The sequence below is a fragment of the Botryllus schlosseri genome, chromosome 10 (genome assembly GCF_051294905.1).
Source record: "Botryllus schlosseri isolate E-star chromosome 10, Bs_hap1, whole genome shotgun sequence".
NCBI lineage: Eukaryota > Metazoa > Chordata > Ascidiacea > Stolidobranchia > Styelidae > Botryllus > Botryllus schlosseri.
This window is the reverse complement of record NC_137245.1, coordinates 9,225,367-9,249,366: the sequence shown is the minus strand read 5'-3', so window position 1 is coordinate 9,249,366 and position 24,000 is coordinate 9,225,367. Positions and strand designations below refer to the sequence as shown.

The window sequence follows — 24,000 nt, the reverse complement described above, 5'->3', positions numbered from 1 at the left end:
ATTTCTTGATTGATGTTTCATCAAAAACTATAAATTGGTCAAATAGTCAGGCTTGATGATGATCGCTCAGCTGGAAGGTGGTTGCGGAAATCCAATTCTATTGACTGTCAATACTTAATCTTATATCGCGTCATCGGTGATGAAAATTTATCAAACGATCATGGAATCGTCAGTCGGCGAATAAACATATTTACTTGAAGTTGAAGCAAACAAACTCCAAGCTACTGCCCAGCGCCTGTCTAGGTTTCGTCGATAATAATCACCTCAGTTGCCTGATATAAGCAGATCGCAGAGAACTGCAAAGATTAGTCATACCATAATTCAATAAACTACGCAATCAATTGAATTATGGTTTTACTCTACAGTTCGGGGCCGGCCAACCCGTGGCCCGAGAAGGTTTTGAGTGGCCCGCGAGGCAATTTCCGAAATTAGTAATATTATCAAAAATGGATTGCACAGATGGTGAACTTGCAATTTGATTAGTCTGGCCGCAACACTTGAGATGTGATGACTAAAACATCAGTTCCGACGCATTGGCAGATCCATGAGCCAGTCACATTTTGGTAGATCTTCGTACACTACAATAAAGCAGAATAATTTGCGATAGATTTATCAAAAGTAAAAATTTTCTACACGCTTCGCGCAACATGTTTTCACTTGATTTCTTGCTTTTAATATTGTTACCCCTATGTGAAAATGAATGAACTCCTAAGTAGGGCTGGGCACAATACAATGATTCGAGTACTAGAATCTGAATCGAGTATTAATTTTAATGATTCGAGTCGAGTAGTAAAATACGATATTTTCGAGTACTGAAATTACAAGCTCCTCGCTACTGAAAGTTAATTTATTAACGACAATTATAGTTTTGATGCTAGTTTCCAATGTGGAAGGCTTAAAACACTGACTGGCTGCATTGAAGCATACGAAACATAGTACAAAGCTACAACGCTTACGTGAAATAACACATTTTCGAAGTCATAATCATCCCATAACCTTGTCACGAAGTGCAATGAAATCGGTGTGGTCGAAAAAATATCAAAGGATCTTTAATGTGATGGATAACAGGCATTATATTCTTTGCTGTGGCATAAAAGGTACATATTTGAACTTTGACATATTACATTCTGTCATGACGTCATAATGTGTGATACTCGAATACTCGACTCGACTCGAAGCATAATACGTGATTCAGAATCGAATCACTCAGGTACTCGATTTTGCCCAGCCATACTCCTAAGTCCTAATGTATCAGATTGAGCGAATAGGAGACAAAGTGTCGTTCAGCATATACGAACTTGCGTTTGCGCTCGTAGAAAGACCGTCGACTATGAAACCTAGGCACAAAATGATTGACGCATGTTGGTCGAAGCTTTCGATATCGATATGTTCAGGCGCCGAATAGTCTAGCTTGACCTTGTTAACTGAGCCCGGCGATATACAGCAGGCCCGCAATATAGTCAAGTGACAATATTATTGACCTATGAACTTAGAAAAATTTTCGCGCTTGGAGCGGCTAGTGGCCCGCGCAATAGTTCGTCAATCGAATGTGGCCCTTTAGCTGAAAAGGTTGGCCACCCCTGCTATAGTTTTTCTATGAAATACACAGTGACACTTCTAAACTAAGACCGACAAATACTCATTTAATACTCCCCCAACTGCGTGCTTTACACTAACCAACGTAATGCTACATCTGGACTATAAAATTTTGATCAAAAGAGATTTGACTTGTATGTTGTACATCTTGTACGTACATTGTACAAGTTTGGAATTATTATTCGCCCATGCTCAACATTACTACAAAATTTGCTCCAAGTTCTTGCGAAATTCTTAATTCCGTTGTCGCATTTACGTTAAATTCTTACAATATTGACGCGTTACAGCTACCGACGTTTGGGAGGGCAACAATTTTCAGTGAAAAGTGTATGCGCTATTCGGTGATAACATTGAGTTTCGGCAGCACAAGAACTCCTGGACCTTTCCCTAACTCTCTATGCGAGCTATACCAGGGGTACCCAACCTTTTTTACTCCGTGGCCTCCTTTGAGAACCCACTACACCCTCGGTCAGGGACTCAGGGTGGACATTGGGCAATTATTTTCCCGGCGGGCAAAATGTCCAACAGAAAATACGTTGGCGGGCCGCATTCAAACCTTGAAATCGCTCGAGGTCCGGACCAGTCAACTGATTCCAAAATGTTACCTCGTGCTCTTGCTTTTCACTTGAAAACCTTAAAAGCAAATATAGACGATACACGGATCCTAGAGTTTGTAAAGTAGCAAGTCTCAACACCATTATTAGCGAACAATGGAATTGGCATGAATACGACAATTGTCCGATTGAATACAGTTAGGAACCGCTAAAACAGTGGCGTTTACCACGATATAAGTTGGCATCAGTGGCGTATCCAGGGGGGGGGGTTTAGGGGGTCGGAACCCCCCCTTTTCAAAATCCTAAAAATTAATGTCAAATATAGCCTCTAATATTTGCTAATTTATCAGTTTAACATATTCGTTTTTACGTATGAGAAGGCGAATATGGCGTCTTAATGTTATTTAAGGGGACTAACACCCCTACAGAATATTGGAATTATGCGCCGAGTTAGTCGAAAGGATAAAATAGGTCATTATAATTCGCTAATTCCATACGAATTCTGCGCTTGGTCAGCTACATTTCAGCTGACGTTCTAAACTTTCTTCCCTCGATTTCTCTCTCGCCTTGCTAAAACGAGAGATGCATTTTAGGAAAATCTAATCTAATTGGCCGACACGATACATAATTGCAAAGACGAAGTTGTCGGCAATCAACATCGCTCGCGAATTCGCTGTACCTGCTCGCCTTGAAATCCTAATTAAGAATTGCACGGCGTGTTGATTGATCAGCGAGACGCAGACACGACGGCACCAGTACGACAATGCTATTCTCAAATCCACATTGTATTCGCGATTATTGGCGAGAAATGGCCTACGATTGACATTCACATTTCAAAATACAAGCCTGGCAATCCACGTTCTCGATTGTTAGGTGGCTTGCTGTCGTCCAAATACAGGCCTATGTTGTCGCTGAACGGGAGAATTGAGTAGGCCTAGTAGTAAAGTTAACCTAATTATATCGGCTGACAAGTTTCTTTGTCGATCTAGTTATTATCCCAGTGTGTACTCTGTATTAATTGACTGACTTGCGTGCTTGCAATTAAAGTCTAATTATCTTCGCGCGTACTATACGCTCAGCCGTATGGCTAGTAAAGCCATCGAAAAGCACACATTCGTGTACGACGTACAATGTTCACACCACACCTCTCTGTGGCGATCGCGATCGCCCTCGTTTATGCTACCGCCTTATTCCGCGCTTGTTCGTCCGTTGCGATACTACCGACCGTGCGCATAATATCGTCAAAACCCAACAAAATCGCGCATCTCTGGCCGGAACTAGGCGCTTGAAGACGGGCGGCGTTTGCCGGCTCATGACTAAATGTGAGCATTTACGAATTTCTTTCAATCATACCGTAAAAGAAACGCGATTTTCAGGCAATGTCTGTATCGTATTCGTACATCTCCCACTCACCGCAAATATCTGTTTACTAATAAACTATAAATATTCGCACGGCATGGAGACGAGTGATCGTAATGATGACGTCACAATAGCCAATTTCGTAACGCAGAACCCCCCCCTTTTTCTCGCTCTGGATACGCGCCTGGTTGGCATATTCTATATGCTCACTTTGATTTAGTAGTATTGTGGCGATAGCCTTGCATATGCGTTGTGAGGAATACAAAATATTGAATTGGCAACCCGGACGTTGGGATTATTAAACCGCGAGTCGGGTTTCTCTTATGTCTGGTGATCTATTGGGTCGAAAGTGACACAGTATAGTGCGACCATACATATTTCAATTATATATTTTTCATGTTAAATACATTGAACGGTCCCGCATTGGCGTTTTCGCTTCTGTGACTAACTACTTTTTGGTCTATTTATTTCGATAAAGCTCTGAACTTAGTCTGCACTCTTTGCCTTCTTGAAATTTTCAGTCTCTTTCACCGACTTGTTACTATAGTGGTAACTATAGAGTGAAACCACAACGCCGTAGTTGGGTAGTTATAATGGGGCCTATGGGCAATGAACATGGAAGTATTTCCTGCAAAAAATCTCAACATTTGTTACAAATGTGCTGGAAAATTTAAGAATTTCCTAATCTACTCACAATTGCTTCGCGGGCGGATGAAACGGTCTGTTGGGCCGTATGTTTGACATCCATGGTTTATACTAAGATCTGCGGCTTTCAGTTTCATTTTTAAAACGAGAGCAGTGAATTAGCTTTGCTGCTTTATTGAAACGTCAGTCTTCAGCCGCATCTTTCATTGCTTGACATAGCCTACTATCGTTTATGACTGAGGATGACCACTAATCACGTGTACTGATCGCATTATTTTACGAATTATAGGGGTTGGAAACGTATGAAGTAGTATTTTACTGCACAGACCTTGTAATTCCTAATGTAACAATGGCCACAAACAATATTTGAACTTGAACATGGAAAGAGCGACTTGTGACTTTAATTGTTGCGGCACACTTTGCTATATTCGCTTTATTTTGAAAATGGATTACCGTACTCATACAATGTAAGTAAGCTACGTAATTACAGCACATAAATAAACTAGAATTAAGAGTAAATGTATTTCCGTTTCAGTTTATACAGCCCATAGTTTTGGTCCACGCATTAACATTAATAAATTTAATTGATGGTCTAAAACTTTCCGCGGGCCGGTCAGAATGGTGTCCGGTCAATACCGAGAATGCTATTACCGAGAAGGACGATACCGAGAATGAACATGACCGAGAATGTACAATACCGGAAATGGGCATTATCGAGAATGGACACCACCGAGAATGGACACCACCGAGAATGGACATTACCGAGAATACAATATATGCAATGCAGGCATGTTATGCATATGAACAGTAGGGCTCTTCAAAAATGACTTATTTTTCTCAAATCGTACTGGCTACTTAATAAAATTGTTAGGTTCCTAATTTAAGCCTACACACAAAATTTGGTTCAATTTCAACCAGTAGCCGCATTGCTACAGGAGAAGGAGGCTTCTATTTATTATATAAAAATAGATAACAAAAAATTTGAAAATTCTCTGTTCACCCCATGAAAGTGTTAGGTTGTCTATAGAAACGATGCTCGCCAAATTTGGTTCAATTTCAACCAGCGGAAGCGGAGTTATTGCCGTGGAAAAATTTGAATTATGAATAAAATAGTATTTACGGTGACCAATTCTTTAATTATTTATTATAGTGGTGCCCACCGTAAATACTACCGTATTTTATTCAAATCCAAATTTTTCTACGGCAATAACTCCGCTTCCACTGTTTGGAATCAAACCAAATTTGGTGATGATCGTTTCAATAGACAACCTAACACTTTCATGGGGTGAACAGAAAATTTTCAAATTTTTTGTTTATTTTTATATAATAAATAACTTTCTTCTACTGTAGCAATGCGGCTACTGGTTGAAATTGAACCAAATTTGGTGTGTAGGCTTAAATTAGGTAACCTAACAATTTTATCAAGTAGCCAGTACGATTTGAGAAAAAAAAGTCATTTTTGAAGAACCCTAATGAACAGGTCGTGTGTATGCATCACGTCGTTGCCACATTCGGTATCAATTCTCAGGTATAAATTTCTCGACAACGTCCGTTAGACCGTTACAGTAAGCTAGATTTTTGGCATTGGCCATTTTCGGTAATGTCCATTCTCGGTAATGTCCGTTCTTGGCAATGTCCATTCTCGGTAATAGCATTCCCTTATAGGCCATATCGTCACCTCCAGTAAACTTTTTATGTTTGACGAAGCAATAAATGTCTGTCCGTCTGTCTGTCTGTCTGTCTGTCTGTCCATATCGGTAATAGCATTCTCGGTAACAGTACGGAACCGGTCAGAATCGCGTCGCTGGCCGCATTTGACCCGTGGGCCGTACAATGCTCAGGTCTGCCCTTGGGTATATTTCATCAATAGCCTAATCGGTGTATTTGATTCGTTTTCACCCATTGGAACGGGTATTAAAGCAGAAAAAAAATGAAATGGAAATGGTTTCATAAGCTTACGTCGTTATCGTACTACATCCCCAAGTGTCGCATGATCAATTGATCATGTGCCCGATTGCTTAAGTGTCGCATGCTCAATGATCGCGTAACTAAAGACATATTACATACATATCACGATAACATTTGCACTTTTACAGACCCGCCTCTCATCGACCAGGACGATTTCGTAAGTGACCGATCTCCTTTTCACTTCAGAATCGCCCGTGTTTCACGATAAGCTTTGATTTTCAGGAAGATTACCTGGTCACCGACGAGATATTTGTGGACTTCTTCAACACGTTTTTAGGACTGCCGGTTGGTATCGACCCAATGTCCGTACGCGCGACGTTCTCACTCCGCATGCATTTTAGAGCTTCCCGGAGCCTCTGAGATTTAACACGGAAACCGGCGGATTCGAGGTCTTGACCAGCGCCAAGTATGAGATTGCCGATAAAATCAAGGCGGCCGTAAAGGCACGCTCGACTCCGCGTCCTCAGGTACGAGGCTTTGTTCGTCAGAGGCTGTAAAAGGAGTGACTTTGCAACTGAAGTAGAAGTAAGGCCGTACATTTCTGCTCAATTACAAGTGGAGCTAACAATTTCAAAGATATGTGAAAACTACTTCAAGTGGACGGAAAAAATGTTGGGACTGAAAAGTGCCCCTAGTCAGTAGTTTCAAGTATAGGTTTATTCGAGGGACCACATACTTTTAGCTGGTGATCAGGTGATTACTTTGGGAACTGCGATATGTGTCTTTCACACTTCGCAACTGACGCAAAATGACACTACTACAAATATAGGTGGAAATTTGGAAAATGTATTCAGTTATAGTGACACAGGTGCAATTTTGCGCGGTTGTTATGACGATATCACTTGTTGCATATTGTTGCAAACTTATCCCGAAACTAATACTGCCTTTCAGAATCAAAATCAAAAGTAAGTACTTTTGCCTAAATTTGTGAAGCGGATGTGGAAATTGTATGAAACACAGCTCCTTGTGTAAGTAGTGCAGTAGACAACACATATATTTGAGTACTGTAAAAAAGAGGAAGTATTCCGTTATTTGCCACCTCCTGCACGAGGCCATCGATAGTCTTGCTAAAGTATGTTAACTGAGATTTATATTCCGGCAGACTGCGGCGGCCCGATATCATTCGATGGATAAAGAAGAGCGGGAAGAAATTAAAACCAGCTTTAGCGTCAAGGTAAATTCTGTGGATTTGCGATTAAGCACGACAATGGCGTCAACAGGCCATTCGCGCGGCTTAGGTCAGTCAGTCCCTGTGTGGCAATGATCGACTGGTTAGCACGCAGCTTTCTTCTGCGTGTGTGCTTACTGCTTATGGCAAAGTTCGCATATTATATCCTCGTTTTAGGGATGTTCACATATCAAAATTTCGCGAAAAATGTAATTTTAGTCTTGACTATGTTAAATGTGTTTGCTCCGTAAGCTTCCGATAGCCTTTTCAGCAAAAACACGCACGCAGATACTCCCCGTGTGGTCGTATTGCGTAACGTAGCACTACTATCACAGTACGAAACTCATCTGGTGGACGGGTACTGGCGCTCTTGGATGTTGATTGTGACGGTGCAGATTACAATTCTTTGAGCCTGAAGCACCCAAGGCAATCCCTGCTAGAACTGGGCAAAATCGACGACCCGAGTGGTTCGATTTCAAGTCGAATATTAGGCTCCTAGTCGAGTCAGATTTGAGTATCCTTCCTTATCACGTGTTGCACATAGCAAAAGTGTAAAATATGTAATGGAATGGAATTTGCACCTTTATATGACCGCAAATAAGATAATGCCAATTGAATTCGGTCAGAATTGAATTCGTATGTGACTATACCGTAAATACTCTGCGAGTCCGTGACACGAAGCATTGCGACAGCGCCCGGGATTTACCTCTGCTTCTAATTAATTGTGTTATGTGAATATCCGCAATTGCGCATCCCTTTTACCACATGTATTAGATTTTATGATACGGCCACGCTAGAGGATGCAGTGGATAAGAATCATTGCAAATTCACGCGTGCAGGGCTGATTTTGAAAGCTCGCACGTTTTCCCGCACTTATACAGAGCTAGTGATCGTGAGCAAACTGAGCAGTGAGCATGCACGCAATCCGGTTAAGATGTATTAGTTAGACAAGCGCACTACCTCTGCGGTTTTCTCGCAAAACAACTTCGTTATGTAGTCGCAGATCAATCGTGTTTTTCATGATTGCGTGTGGATGTCATTGTCACCTGCTGTGCCGCCCGAGACAATCCCATTTTCACGGCACCGACCTGCTTCGGCGGTACACACGCAGACACGCTAAAATTAGAACGATACCGACAAGATCGTATTTGAAGGCGCCAGGCGCACTTCGTGCCACAGTAAATCATCAAGATTCACATACACAGTGGTCGCACATCCGTGGCCTAGCAATAGATTCGAAGAACCAGATATTGAAATTTCTGCATTCGCACGTCGCAGCCGTCGCGTCAGGCGTAGGCCTACGTACGATCAGTCGATCACGAACCTTTAACTTCGCCATCAACCGATCTCGTCTGTAGAAATGTAATTCACAGCTGAAATTGTTTGCTGCTACAATGCTAGCGTTCAGATAATCGCAGCTATTTTTCTTATCGCCACGAATAATGTCATCAGAACCATATTCATCCTGATAAAATTATGGCGAACATTCCGTTCCGTAGTAGTTCCCACCTACATTGTATCACGTGGCACTTGCAAATCATATTACCACGCCCGCCACATCCGCAAGACAAGCTGTCTGTAGTAGCTTTGATTGCGAAACAGCGCGGTCGTGAAATATTTCAAGAAAGAAAATAGCTTCTTTGTTTAAAGCACACTGACTACTATTCTACACAATTTGCCGAATTGCTATGTGAAGGGGGGAACAAATGAATCAGAAGCCCGCACCCCAGAATACACACAGCTGACAAACCTGCTTTGATGCTAAAATAAGTTTAAATAGCGAATTGGGATATCGAACTTTAGAATTATAAGGGATAAGATCTCCATATTATTAATTTCTACAATGAAAGCATTTTAGCTGACTCTCATCAGCGAACGCCAGTAACAAGGGGAATCTAATTCGAAATATAGGAACTATGTTGTCTGTGCATCGCAATATTAACGAAAACAAACAACCAGTTGACGGTGTAATGCGATGACAACGTTACACAACATAACATAAGTGCATTTGTGAAATAAGAACATTTGTGAAACATTCCAAATGTGTAAAGACAGGGAATCTCCTTTTGGAGACAGGGAATCGGCTTTTGCATCTTTATGATAGTAGATTGCAGGACCTTCCAACCAGTAAGGACGTAGTTTATTTTTGTCCTTGATGTTTTTGCGGCATATACACCGACTCATGATACACATACACGCGATCTGCGCATATGCATACCATGAGTGCATGATGTGCATATGCCGCTGGACAATAGGGCTCTTCAAAAATGACTTTTTTTCTCAAATCGTACTGGCTACTTGATAAAATTGTTAGGTTTCCTAATTTAAGCCTACACACAAAATTTGGTTCAACTCCAGCCAGTAACCGCGTTGCTACAGGACAAGAAAATTTCTATTTCTTATATATAAATAAATAATAAAAAATTTGAAAATTTTCTGTTCACCCCATGGAAGTGTTAGGCTATCTATAGAAACGATCCTCACCAAATTTGATTCAATTCCAACCAGTGGAAGCGGAGTTATTGCCGTCGAAAAATTTGGATTTTATTAAAATAGTATTTACGGTGACCGATTCCTTGTTTATTTATTATAGTTGTGCTCACCGTAAATACTATTTTATTAGAATCAAAATTTTTCGACGGCAATAACTCCGCTTCCACTGGTTGGAATTGAACCAAATTTGGTGAGGATCGTTTCTATAGACAGCCTAACACTTTCATGGGGTGAACAGAAAATTTTCAAATTTTTTATTATTTATTTTTATATAATAAATAGAAACTTTCTTCTCCTGTAGCAAAGCGGTTACTGGTTGGAATTGAACCAAATTTTGTGCATAGGCTTAAATTAGGTAACCTAACAATTTTATCAAGTAGCCAGTACGATTTGAGAGAAAAAGACATTTTTGAAGAGCCCTACTGGACAAGGAAGTGCACCACCACCTTTACAGCTTTCTAAGTCATGCACCACCCCTCCATGCTATCCCAGTAATGCATGAGCGCCAAGCAGGGAAGCCATGGATACCAGTGTTACTAATCAGGTCTTTGGTCTGACCCCGGCCGGGAATCGAACCCACGACCTACCGATCAAGAAGCAGGACGCTTAACCATTACGCTATCTTGTCGGTAAGAGAACAGTCACTAGCAACTATGGAATTGCAAGCAGTATCATACAATATAAAAATGCTGTGTGCAAAAAGACACAGACTTTGGATTTATAATTGGAACCCCCTTTGCATATATACATGAAATGCATCCAACTTTATTACAAGATTGCATGATTGCTAGAAGGGACAGACATCCATGCATGACTAAAGGCGATAAATATCGAAATATATTTTGATAAAATCAGTGAAATGTGCTGGGTATTGCTGTTTAGTGTTTATAGACTTGTAAAAGTGCTGGAAATTAGATAAATAATATCAGTAATCATGATCAGACATGTTTCATGTAACCCTGAGTTGATATTAAATGTTGAAGTATAGCCAAGATTTGAAGCATATTTACGAAATCTAACCATTACTTCCACCTTTTTAGTGCTTGGACAAAGAACAAGGTATCCAATGGATCAAGGAAGAGCGTCTGCCATCATTTCTACACAGCGAATTGTACTCTGAATACAGGTGATTAATGACTCATTCAGTCCAAGGGTCCAAAATTTATCAACAACTCTCTTGCCAAACTCTTTATATGTTTTCTTTGCACCAGTAACTATGTGCAATGCATGTGAAGACATATTTGCTCACTAATACAGGTAGATCAAAATCCAGATGCATCTCTTGAGACAACTAGATATCTTGTGCAAAGATTCCCAGTAGAAGTTCAAATGAGTGCTGTAAATAAAGCTAATCAGCTGCGTATTCATGTAGAATAGAATTTAACTGTTACTGATCACTGTTAATGACCTATGTAAACAAGAATTACCTTCACGAAATGCCATAACACCAAGGTGGCAAAATCGAGTATTAATGATTGGCGCAAAATTCACTTTGCAATGCACTTATTTGACTGTTGCCATTGAAAAAAATTAAATCTCAAAATGCCTCCGATCCAATCAGTGCCCCTAATGGTGCTCCGAATGGAGGTGAAGTTCCAATATTAAATGGTGGTAATAATGTAGGAACTTGGTGTGTACTGCACTGGTGTTCGGGAGTATTTTACTCATGAAAATATACATCTCTGCTCAGTGATCAGTGCTTATGTAGGCTACCATACTGCCAAAATCGATCAGTTGAAATGCATCATAATTTCGCTCATCTCAGACGAGCTTCTGTTTTGTTGTGTTCATTTACCTACTAAACCCGAGTCTTACACTCTGGGAACAAAATATTTTTCAACATTTCGTATGGCCTTCAGAAGTAATGGCAATTTCACATGTCACGAAACAAGATTTTTAACAGAAAGTGGGCACAAAATTTAAACTGATGCCATTGCGTCTAAGATATTGATTCCAAAATTTCTTGAAATAAGATGTTACTATTCTATGATGACAGGTTGGCGAAGCTTCTATCTCAAGTGGAAACAAGCCCAGGCGGTATGAAGCTTACAATTGATCCTGATTATCGAAGATGGTACAAACCAAAAGTGGTAGGTAGAATATTTGCATTGCAAAAAGAACATATTGTGTTTAGTGAATATCAGAGGTGGTCAGTGATGAAGTACTACTTTTTTTGGAGCAGGCTAGTCTAGTAAGTTTTGCTTACTTGCAACGCAGTGGTTACGTTTTTAGGCTACTTCCACTTCTACTTAACAGTGCATGAGGTGAAACTACTTACCTTTCAAACCTCTGGATTTTGAAAAGTACGAAGTAGTTTGCATCATTTATATGAGTAAAATTGTCTTAACCACCGTGTAACATAGTCTCGATAGCGCATTAACGGAACAGGGTTGTGAGCAAGTCACAAGGTTCCGAGTCACGAGTCAATATTTCTTTTATAATTTTGACTCGAGTCAATTCGAGTCATTTTCAAGACACTGCCTGGTCAAGTCCGAGTCCAAGTCGATAAGTAGAGGGTCGTGTTCCGAGTCCAAGTCATTGTGTGTGTCATTGTTCGAGTGATATATAATGGCTCACATTTATAATATCGTAATTCTCCCCAGTCTTACTAGTTTATGGCCCTATTTTCCAAGTACCAGGACTGATAGACCAAATAACAATGATGTGGTGACTTTACTAATTCTTCGAAGTTACAATTAAATGTCTCTCTTGGCCATCCTAGTCTCGAGTCATATGACTTGGTTCGAGTCATACACAATGACTCGAGTACAAGTCGAGTCAATACATAAGATGATTCGAGTCGAGTCATTTCAAGAATCTTGAAAAATGACTCGAGTCAACTCGAGTCGCCAAAAAATCGTGACTTGAGTCGAGTCATAAGTCGAGTCATTACAACCCTGTAACTGAATATAATATTGTCAATGGTCAGCATATCTGCAGTATCTCTCATCATTTTTGGTTAGATGCTGAATTTGGATAGTCTTAGCTATTTACGATTGACTACTAATTCAGAATTCAGATAGATAGCCTACCATGCATTGCTGTCTTATGCAGATTATTCTCACGAATGATATTCCGTAACCATGATTCACTGTGATTAAGGCGATCAATTTAAACTGGAGGTGGTTCAGATTAGTCTTGATTACTGACTACTTGAATCTTGCCCGTAATATCATCTTTTTTCCGTAATATTGATCATTTCAGATTCCTGAGCCTCCAGTAGTTGTTGACGAGACAGAAGAAATGATTAAGAAGATGTACGTCACGTTGGGAGCCACTAATACGTCACAAACAAAAGAATGGTACACCGAAGCAAAGCAGGTTCGATTCCGAATATTATAACGCTGGTGATGTCATTTGCCCACAACAATGCATACTGTTCTCAGAATTCATCATACCATCCACAACACAAAACTTTATACCTAAATTCGAAATGATATTTTCCATAATGTATTTTGCTTAATACGTTTTCAATCACAACTTGTAATAGATGTCGAATATTTGAACATTTTATCAGTGTTAAGAAATAGCAAACCTTATTCTAAACTCAGCTCAGATTAGCTTAGACCTGAGCTGGGTATGTTATGGCCTAGAACTCAAATCTGATCGGGCACCGAAAAGTTGTTTGCAATTTAGAAAGTAAAACCTCCTTTGAGTGTTTATGCGTGGTTTAAAACTATAGGATGTTTATGAACTAGACTAGAAATACATTTGCTTTGAAGCATGTTTATTTGTGTATCCTGTACCGTGTTGTACACATTACCTGCTTACCGGATTTTGGATATTCAGACTCAAAATAAACCAATCTAGCCAAGTATGTCGTGAAAATCAAGATCACAGACAATGTAATTCGTAATGTAGCTATGGCAACAAACAAGACATGAATGAAAACAGTAACGCTGAAGTTGAATACGACATATACAAACATAAAAACACAGCTTTAATGTGAGATTTGCAAGTTAAGACAGCAATTATTTTTCTTATACATAAACTATGATTAGTCAACTTGTTTATAAGCTGATTCCGAATTTATCGCTTCAGCATTACTGTACTTTATATAGTATGGCTCAAACCTTGTTTGTTGACAAATTGTTACATTACGAATTACTCTTTCAGTGATATCAATAACTGTGAGTATATACCCTCATTCTCTGATGGCATTACATACCGTAATATTAACACCACCACTTGGTTGGTAGCCTGTGCAAGCAATGTCATTCACTGATTTCAATTCGGAAATGAATCAATTACGCCTAGAAACTATTGATTTTTGGCTCAGTCTGCCACAATATTTTCTGCTACTCATTTGGCCCTTGAAAATAATTGCTCACCCCTGCCTTAAACCCTTCTAAATCGATGTTGTTTCCAGGTGCAGGAAGATTCAACTAAGCTGGTTTCGTCAAGGCGTAGTAATGTCACAGTGACAGGTGGACCATGGGCCAGGCCCAAAAGCTCATCCCGTCCGACTAGTGTTGACAGCAATCGACTCGATGTGGCGGAGGACGGGTCCATGTACCTTCTTGGCTCAAGTGTTGAGGTGTGACACATAAAATCAGTAGTAGGCTACAGTGCTTTAACAATCGCTATTTTACCCAGATGCCGTAACACATTTAACCAACCAGCCTCATTGTATTTTTTGGTATTTAGCAGCTTTTAAATAGGATGATGATTTGAAGTGATTCAATAAAGCATGAGGTTGTTAGTGCAGCCATGCTTTAATTCTAAACGCAGCACTTTTCAGTGGCAGTGGTATCATTAAATCTTACATATAGTAGCCTATCTGTGTATAATCAATCAAAATAGGGTCTGTTTTGTTCCACAGCATATAACAACACAAAAATGGCGTGATGGCTTCAATATCTATTCAAAAGACGCTGTAGAAAATAGATGTCACAAAAAATGAGTATTGGCTGCTTTCACGTTACTTTAGCCAGCATTAGTAATTGTTCAGTGGTGTTCAATTACTAAAGCAGCATTGAGCACCCCCTATCTCAACACGTGCGCACAACACATTCAAAGTGATTGGGATATTACATATATGTTTATATAAACAGGCATTGTATGGCACGTGAATTTACTCAACAAAGCGCCATTCTATTGTCGCAAGTAGTCTGTAAGTAGAGAATCCTTACAAACAAACCATGGCTTTTGTGAATTCAGATTTATTGTGGATAACAATTATATTGAATACATAGGCCGAGTCATACCGTCGAATCTTTCGTGAGTTACCTTAACACAGTCTTTGAGGAATATCTTTGCTTTTTAATGGCCTATCATATTTGAACTATCTTGATAACTTGCTACGTATATATTTTAATAGCTTCCAGGAAAAAAGAAGACTGCTAAAAGATCGGTTCGTTTTGAACAAGATTCCGAGTTGGATTATGTTCCGAAGAAGACTTGGTACTGATATACTATATGTGAATTACTTGATTGATGCCACTTCACAATTGTCTCTTGCAGCTTACTCATCTTATCTTCCTGTATTTTCCTCAACATGCATGACTATTATTGATATCTTTGGGCCAAGGTGAATGTTTGGTCGAAGGATGTTCCAAGTCGTTTCAACTCCTACTTTATCACTGCATCACAATCTGGTGGTGTTTTTTCAGCTGATTATATTTGTCTTACCGGTATTGATAAAAAATCTATATACACAGGAAAAAACATCGGATACTTTCAGACCAAATACATAACATAAAATCATAATTCTATAAGCCTGAAAGATAAAATGATCTCATACTCGTGGAAAATGTGGTCATGTCTCCTTACTTGGATGTTCTGATGTTAGCACTATGAGTTGAAAACACGATGGTATGAATATGTGTTGCCGCTGGAAATTATTTTCATTAACCCGGATCCGCTCTACCGACAATGTTATACTAGGGATATGTTTTGCGGTATCGAGATGTGACATATTTCAATTAGAACTTTAATTAATGGCAGTAATTTGAAACTTATATCCCACATAACCGTTGATCACATGAAAGTTTATTTACGGTCAAACTTCAGCTGAATAAGAAACTAGTACTCACGGTCCAACATGTGAGTATTGTAGTTTGGGAAACACAACTTTTCACCGTTTCCACCAAGAAGTGAACCCTTATGGTCCATGCAAATCAATCCAACAGTCCAGATCATTGGTAGGAATGATTGACGTTCAGATAAATATCAACCAGAGTTGTCGATTTTGATATTTATATGCGAGTGATTTCGGTCAGGCACTAATTAATACTTGTCAAATCAAACGACCAAGCATTGTCACCAAATTTCAAGATTGCTCTCTCTCTCTCTCTCTCGCTCACTCGATCTTTCTTTCTGTCTATCTTCTGTCGTACATGTAATTGGCAAATACTTCTCAATACTACCAATATGCCTTTCATATTCAGGAATGATAAAGCTGCGAGAAAGAGTTTTGAAGACCCGGAAAAAGCTGATGTAGCGGCCGAAGAAATTGCGGAAGTAACTTTCAATCAAGGTACCCAGTATTTATTGTTTTTGGAATATATTTCTAGTTAGTGTCCTAATTTAGCACAGATGTACTTTCGAATTTGGCACTCAATTTCAGTACCAACATTCATTGAAGCAGTTTAGCATAATTTGTGTATCAAAAGAATTGGCCACACGTATGAGAGAGCGAGAGACTGTGCTTTCTATATCGTGCTCAAATTATGAGCAATGGTTCGGTGGCATAGTTCTGAAATATAACTGTCTCATCGTTCAATGTTGGTTATTTTATCATATTCAAATCGCTTGTTGTTGATGTTCCGGCTCACAAAGCAACAAATCTCTCCCTGACAAAATCTTCAAATACGGTAATGCCTTTTAGCGATAAAATTGTTGATACCAACAATTTGTGGAAATGGTTCCAAATATCGAGTTTTGATGCAGTTCCAACTCCTACATGCCTAAAGAATAAGCATGTTGTTGGCCCGCCCACTAGACCAGTATTTATTAATCTTTTTCATACCATTACCTCTGATAAGATCAATATGGACTTCAATTAGTACCATTTCAAATGATAACTAGCAAATAATATATATACAAAATTATGATATCATAATTAGCAATCCTATAACTGATTAAAGTATAATTGTCGATAATCCCACATTTAACAGCCATATTATGAAGATTACTGCAATATCTTCCCTTGCGATTTTGATTTCTTTTCGTTCGGTTTCATATATTCCTGCGTCAGTACTATATAGCAGATACCACATAGCGGTTTTTAACTTACTTCTTTAACCAAATTTAGGAATAGCTTTTTTGTTTTAAAGGGTGAGGAATCTTTATCACAAGCGGACCAACATTGTTAGTTGGGTGGCACTGCGGGCCGCACATTTATTTAACTCGGGCATTTCAATTGTTGAAGACACCAAACTATTCAGTGAAATAGTATTTCAAATAATCAAGCATTCTATTTGGTTTTCTGTAGCTTGACTGTAACCCTCATGAAGAACCAGTGTGCACTTGCTTGAGTATGAATTATTTATCAGGATATTGAATGAATTCGGTCGAATCTTGTCAGTTTACAAAATGTCAAGTTACTCCTATGGGCCAATTAGCCACAGGTTAAGAATTACTACCCTAGAGTATCTTGTTGTGATCTTGTTTTACAGTAGCACGGATGGAGCCCGAATTTTCGGATGACGATTCGGACCTAGGAATGGGAAGTATGAGCTCGATTGAAGAAGATCTCATGGAATCCAACTACAGCAATGAAGGTACCGGTGCTGGTACATTCGATTTTCTAACAATACTCGAGATATTTCTTATCAGAAGTAGGAAGTAACAAAGTATGTTTTGTCCACTTGCACTACCTAGTCCTATGTTTTGACGCGGCACTCCAGTGTCAATGAGTGCCGATTTTCCAAGCTTCGAATCCTGTCTGCTCAACCAAAACTGGTTTGAGAATCGGCAAACCAATACTACATCCCCCTTTACAAATACTTGATCCACTAATACAATGGTTTCGTATGTGAACTTGTAGTTCTGCTGAAACCATGATTGTAGCCAAAATGCACTCCTATTGCCACTATTCAACTTCTTCCAAATTCTCCCAAGCAGATGTTGGTTTGCAACTAAAATTACTTGCCTTCGGCGAATTTTGTTCCAATCGTACCAATATATGTAATGTTTCCATCAAAACACATATATCAGAGGTGAGCCAAGTTGTCAGTGTTACTGCTGATGTAGAATTAGAAGTAACGCTGTGAATTTCTACTCAATTACTCAATCATGTAGAACAGGGGTGGCCAACCTTTTTAGCCAAAGGGCCACATTTGATTGACAAACTATTGCGTGGGCCACTAGCCGCGCCAGGCGCGAAAATTTTTCGAAGTTCATAGGTCAATAATATTGTCACTTGACTATATTACCGGCCTGTTGTATATCGCTGGGCTCAGTTTGCAAGGAATGAACTATTCGGCGCCTGGACATATCGATATCGAAAGCTACGACCAACATGTGTCAATCATTTTGTGCCTAGGTTTCATAGTCGACGGCCTTTCTGCGAGGTCGCATATGTTGAACGACACCTTGTCTCGTAATCGCGAATATAGAAGGACTCAAACTGATGCATTAGGCGTTCTTTCATTTTCACAAAGGGGTAACAATATTAAAAGCAAGAAATCGAGTGACAACATGCTGCGCGAAGCGTGTAGAAAATTATTACTCTTGATAAATCTATCGCAAATTATTCTGCTTTATTGTAGTGTACGAGTTTCTGCCAAAATGTGACTGGCTCATATGGATCTGCCAATGCGTCGGAACTGATATTTTAGTCATCACATCTCAAGTGTTGCGGCCAGACTAATCAAATTTTTGGTTGGCCTTGCAAGTTCACAATCTGTGCAATCCATTTTTGATAATATTACTAATTTCAGAAATTACGTCGCGGGCCACTAAAAACCGTCTCGCGGGCCACGGGTTGGCCGGCCCTGATGTAGAAGCAGCAATGTCCAAGACATGTGGCAGTAGAAAATGAAAAGTTTGAAAACTACTCGAGAGGTTTCCTAGGGTTTCCTTTCTTCAACGAGTCCGATGCTTTTAGCAACTAATCGGAGTTGGCTGCAAATAGGATCATATTCAGTTTTGTGGTACACAGGTCATTTCACAGAGTTCTAATGACAATGAATAGAGACTAGTTATGCAAACTTATCACAAAATTTCTTTCTGCTCTTAGAAATCAAAAACAGTCGAAGCATAGCAATTTGAGTACGAAAATAGTGGAAGTTGGCAAGACCTTCTTTAGTTTTTCCAAAGTAGTGGACGGCTACTTTGTTACAGACTAACTTTGAATATGTAAGAAAAGGAATGTGAATATTTCTCAGATGACTCAGAGCTGGAGCTGCACGACATTGACGATTATTCCTCCACCTTGGTCGCACTCTGCATGAAAAGGGCAGTGGTCGCGTTGAGACCTGCCATCATGGATGATGAGCTTGACAATATGAGTGTGTTCGAACAATTGATTCCAAAGCCCAAAGACTTCATGTTGGGATTGCGTTTTTCAAAGAAGCCTCTGCCAATCAGTAGACTGGATGAAAAAGTAACGCTGTCCTATTTTCACCGGGATTGTGTCTGTAATAACGATCTTTACAGGTATTTGCTGCGGCTATTGTGTCTCAAGATAACCGAGTTCTTAAAGAGACAGGTAGCTTATCGAGAGCTTCCCGAAGGTTGGTCTATAACTTCATTGTTGAATTTATATTACACTGCAAATGTTACAAACATGACATATTATCTTTATCTATCTTGATCGCCGTAAATTACTATGCTCCATCTTGATATTAGCTAGGTGAGAATTTTTATATAAACTGATTACAAAAAATTGACCTTTTGTTGGTGAGTGAGATGGAATGGAAATACTCACGTGTTCTAGCGTTCGTGAATATGTGGCGTGGAATACAATGTGCAATTGAAACTGAGAGACTGCTGTTAATAAATGTAATCGAATATGTTTACTTTCCCGCATTTTGCTACTAGCTTTTACTACTAATTGTTAATATCCTATTATATATGAAAACAACAAATCCTACTTTTGTACAAATACTGGGGATGTGCAAAATTGAATGATGATGATTTAAAAAGTTCAAATATGTATCTTTTTGGGGCCCACCAGGAAAATGATCGCAGCTACACATAATGCGAAATACCGGAATCTAACTAGACCATAAATATTTTGTTGCACTTTGTGGCCATTGGAGGGTAGACCACTACTGTGGAAACATAGTTCCATGAATATCCGCAGCCTTGTGCTACATGTTTTTCTATGTTGAGATACGGCAAACCAAAGTGGAAATAAAGTGTTGAAATTCAAGTAGTCAAATTATTACAGTTTGGCGTGAAGGCGGATATTATCGTACTACTCTAATCGTTGTGTCCAGCTCTTAGAAAAATATATCCACATGACCGATGAGTTTACATAAAATTTTTATTATTCTCGTAAATATCCTGAAAAAGTATAGTAAATCTCCTGTTATATACCACTCGTAGTGCCCTTAGCTCTGACATGCAACTTGCACACTTTACATGGAGAATTGGAAAGTGATAGGTGCGTGTTTTAATCAACGTTACCGCATTAAAGCTTTGGGAAATCAACAAAAACTGACACGTCAAGCATCGGGAAGTCTGACGACATTCTGGATTTGCTGCAACTTCCGAGGAAAAAGATTCAATTCAACGAAGAGGTACGGACGTGTGATAAGTTGCGAGGTTAGCCACAAAATAGCATTTTCAATTTTGCAGACTGGCGACTTTGAAAGCAACACCACTTTGTCGCAGTCTTCCGACTCGGACGGATACGACTCGATATTCTCAGAGCAGTCAGACGATGTGGATCAGATATCAAGAAAAAAATCTCCAAGATTTGAAATAATGGGTTGGTATTACACTACGAAACACAGATTGTTTAGGCACAAATTGGACGTGTATTGCACAAGAATTCGAAAACCCGAATCCTAATCAAGTATTAATTCTAATGATCCGAAATGAGTAGTGAGAAACTATTTTTGTGGAGTGGGTCAAGTTTTCATGATAAGATATCTTGACACCATAGAGATTGATCAGGTGTAATAGCAGCACTCATGAAAATCTTTTAACTGCAGTTGGAATATGGTGAGTTTCTGAGGAAAATGGCTGTTGCCAAAAATATTTCCACACTATCAACTTTAATTTGAGACAACATTCTCTTTGCCTTGGTGTACCTGGCAATATCTTTTGTAGTCAGGTAAAAGGTACATATTTGACCTTTCTCGAGTCATCTATGCCAGTGCCGGTCCGCGAGGAGTGCGATACTGCTCTGTGAAAAGTTTGTATACTTTTGCATAGTGGTAAGATCACTGTTAATATTTAAAAGAAAGCCCGCTCTATGCTTTCATTATGTCAGTCAAATTAGACGTACTCGAATACACGACTCAAAGCCTAATACTCAATTCGAAATCAAATAATTCAGATAGTCGATTTCCCAGCCTTAGTAGTTACCAGATGCTAGCAAATCTTTTGATTGTCAATGTTGCTGCTAAAATTTTGTTTTGTTTTTCTGGAAATTCTCATGTCCATGTTAAGTAAACATTCTTGGCATGATTTTTTCCAAACTGTTCCGTCTCTTTCCAGACTACAACGGGTTTGCCAAGTTCAAGCAGTTCATAAAAGGGACAATGGGAGAGAACATTATGCTTCTGTGGATGGATATTGACAAGTTGCGATTCTCACTGAAGGCCGAAGACTATCCGCAGTATGGAAGCTGTTGTAATTTGAATGGAATTTCAAGTCTTCCAAATGTTACTCAGTGTCTCATAGAGATAGGAAAAGTTATGCCGTAAAAAAATCCAGTGGAATTCCAAATATAATGGTGGTTGCAATTTCTTGAATTGATCAATCGATTAAAAAAAATCTAACCCGCGGATTAAGACAAGATCTGACTGAATCTATTTCGTCTCGAGACAAGTCCGAATCCAGTAATCGTCCCCTCATATGGGCCAGGGTAAAAAAATGTTAAGGAACCCCGACCTGAACCAGCTGATCACAGATGTGAAAACATCTTTTCGCCGCAGCTGAAATACTTTTTATGTTCTTATTTAATTAATAGAATTAGACCAAAAGACTTTGTAACGCTGGGACTATTATGTCAGAAGTTATATGGCAGCATGACCATAGATATTTGTAGTAGATGCTTTGAGCTTCGTACCGTGCCTAAACGGTTTAGCCTTGGCGTTTGCTCTTCTCGGAATTCGGTGTCTATGTAACATACTGGTTCACTCTGGTTGCTAAAGGCGACTAGAGTCAATATGCAACATCATTGAATGACAGAGTGTGGCGTTTCAACATGTTCGAATTTGCCATATTAATTGATTAGTAACTTGAATGTTTTGCCCATTGAAAAGTTTTGATTGTAATATGCTGAATAAAACAGGCATTTTATCATTTACTGAGCATTGCATCAGTCTGGATGAAATCTTCTGGTGACTGTATGCTTGACATCCCTGATTTACCTGATCTTCTTTTAAACATATGGCAGCAAAGAATACGGTTGTGCAGGCCTACCTACATTGTGAAAAAAATCGGTCACATAAATATTTTGAGCTGTTGATCCTTTTCAGATTTCTAACAAAAGCGAGGCAAAAATACCTCTCCGTGACCAGTTCGCACCATATTTCGAAAGAACTTCTGAAAAATTGGAGTTTGGAACACGCATCGTTTTGGAATGGAGCGAAATTGAAAAATAGCCAACGCAGAATCGTTGAATCATTGCTTCTGTACTGGTTAGTAATTGGAATCACTTGACTTTTAAGCGAAGGGGGTCAGAATTGCTACCCGAGTAGAAGTAGAAGTAATTCCATAGAAGAGCTTCTTGGAGGTACAGAACTTCAATATACAATTAAATAGTATATTCATATTGAAATGAACCACCCCTGACGAGTGTCAGCCGAAAATATTCGGGTTCATTTCAATATGAATATACTATTTAATTCCATAGAAGTAGCAACTTTTTACACTTTGGATTTCGAGAAGTATAAAGTAGTTTTGTGATGACTTTGCGCCGCTTTCATGACTGAAATTTTCATAAGAACCATGTGAAACAGCCATTGTACCTGAATATATCTTTTAATGTTGTACCTATTTATGGTGTCAACATTCATTTTTTGTTAGTCACAAAGATACATCTTGTTATTTAGCGGTCTATGGTTGGTATTTTCTATATAGGCGAATACACTGGAGAATTGAAAGCGAAATTTACAAAATATGCTGTCACCAGCACTCTGATTATTCAAAATTCCATGCTGGTGACATCATATTTGTGATAAGATTGTTAATATAGGCCTACAATGGTCTTTCCAATTATTTACTAGTTGCTGACGATTACCCTTGACGAGTATCATTTAAAAATATCCGGCTTCATTTCAATAAGAATATTCTATTAAATGGAAGTAACATCACAAATTTTTTCTCAAGTACAAGTGGCAGTAGCAGCTTCCAATTTTGTCAAAGGGAAGTATTCTAAACATGGTTTTGCCTAAAAAACTGATAACTTGGAAAACTGAAGTGGATGTAGGCAAGATCTACCTGGGTACTCTGGAATAGTAGTAGTAATTCGTTTCTGATCACCTCACTGTAATGAATAATGTGTTGCCAATTTCGATTGAGAGAAATCCCATCCTTCCATTCCAATACTGCAACCACAAGACATCGCTTGGGAAGTTGAGTCAAGTTGGTCAGATTTGTGATCAATAAAAGGGAATTGACACATAGTCACCAGATTAATTGATGTCACCATATTTACCACAACAATGGTGAACCATCTTATACTTCTTAGATTTGGATTGGGATTAAAAAATAAATCTTGAAGCAATGAAATTTGTATTTATACGCAGGACGCCCAGATTTATGATTCATCTCACAACGTTGCCCGCGATTTCAATCAAAGCGCCAGCCTTCTCAAGCCAACAGAGGCTTCTGCACCGTGAACAGCGTCCATTGTCAACTCAAAGCTACCCGTCCAAGAAAACTGCTATCATAAAACCACTCCGTCCAAAGTCTTGTTTGCCAAAGTTGAAGGTGCGAAAATGAACGGCTGATTGGTTTGCGACGTTTTATCGAAATATTTCCAATTGTCCAAGTATATCAGCGATGAGGGTGTTTTAATATTTCCAGATACAAAACCTATTCCTGATTTGATATTCAAAGTCAGATTTTATTTCATATCATGTCCAAATC

The 24,000-nt window shown here is 39.1% G+C and overlaps 1 protein-coding gene across 1 annotated transcript in view; it reads left to right on the top strand.

Annotated features, from left to right (window-relative positions):
- Window positions 1–24,000, top strand: part of LOC145448125 (regulator of G-protein signaling 22-like) — a 41,607-nt gene that overhangs the window by 804 nt on the left and 16,803 nt on the right. The window contains exons 3-20 of the mRNA XM_080326450.1: window positions 6,251–6,279; window positions 6,345–6,407; window positions 6,464–6,589; window positions 7,225–7,296; window positions 10,824–10,909; window positions 11,780–11,873; window positions 12,988–13,104; window positions 14,153–14,320; window positions 15,104–15,186; window positions 16,173–16,261; window positions 17,403–17,507; window positions 19,116–19,333; window positions 19,387–19,463; window positions 20,372–20,474; window positions 20,533–20,665; window positions 21,400–21,520; window positions 22,386–22,547; window positions 23,658–23,841. Coding sequence (XP_080182576.1) covers window positions 6,251–6,279; window positions 6,345–6,407; window positions 6,464–6,589; window positions 7,225–7,296; window positions 10,824–10,909; window positions 11,780–11,873; window positions 12,988–13,104; window positions 14,153–14,320; window positions 15,104–15,186; window positions 16,173–16,261; window positions 17,403–17,507; window positions 19,116–19,333; window positions 19,387–19,463; window positions 20,372–20,474; window positions 20,533–20,665; window positions 21,400–21,520; window positions 22,386–22,547; window positions 23,658–23,841 — 2,030 coding nt within the window. The remainder of the gene's footprint in view (window positions 1–6,250; window positions 6,280–6,344; window positions 6,408–6,463; window positions 6,590–7,224; window positions 7,297–10,823; window positions 10,910–11,779; window positions 11,874–12,987; window positions 13,105–14,152; window positions 14,321–15,103; window positions 15,187–16,172; window positions 16,262–17,402; window positions 17,508–19,115; window positions 19,334–19,386; window positions 19,464–20,371; window positions 20,475–20,532; window positions 20,666–21,399; window positions 21,521–22,385; window positions 22,548–23,657; window positions 23,842–24,000) is intronic.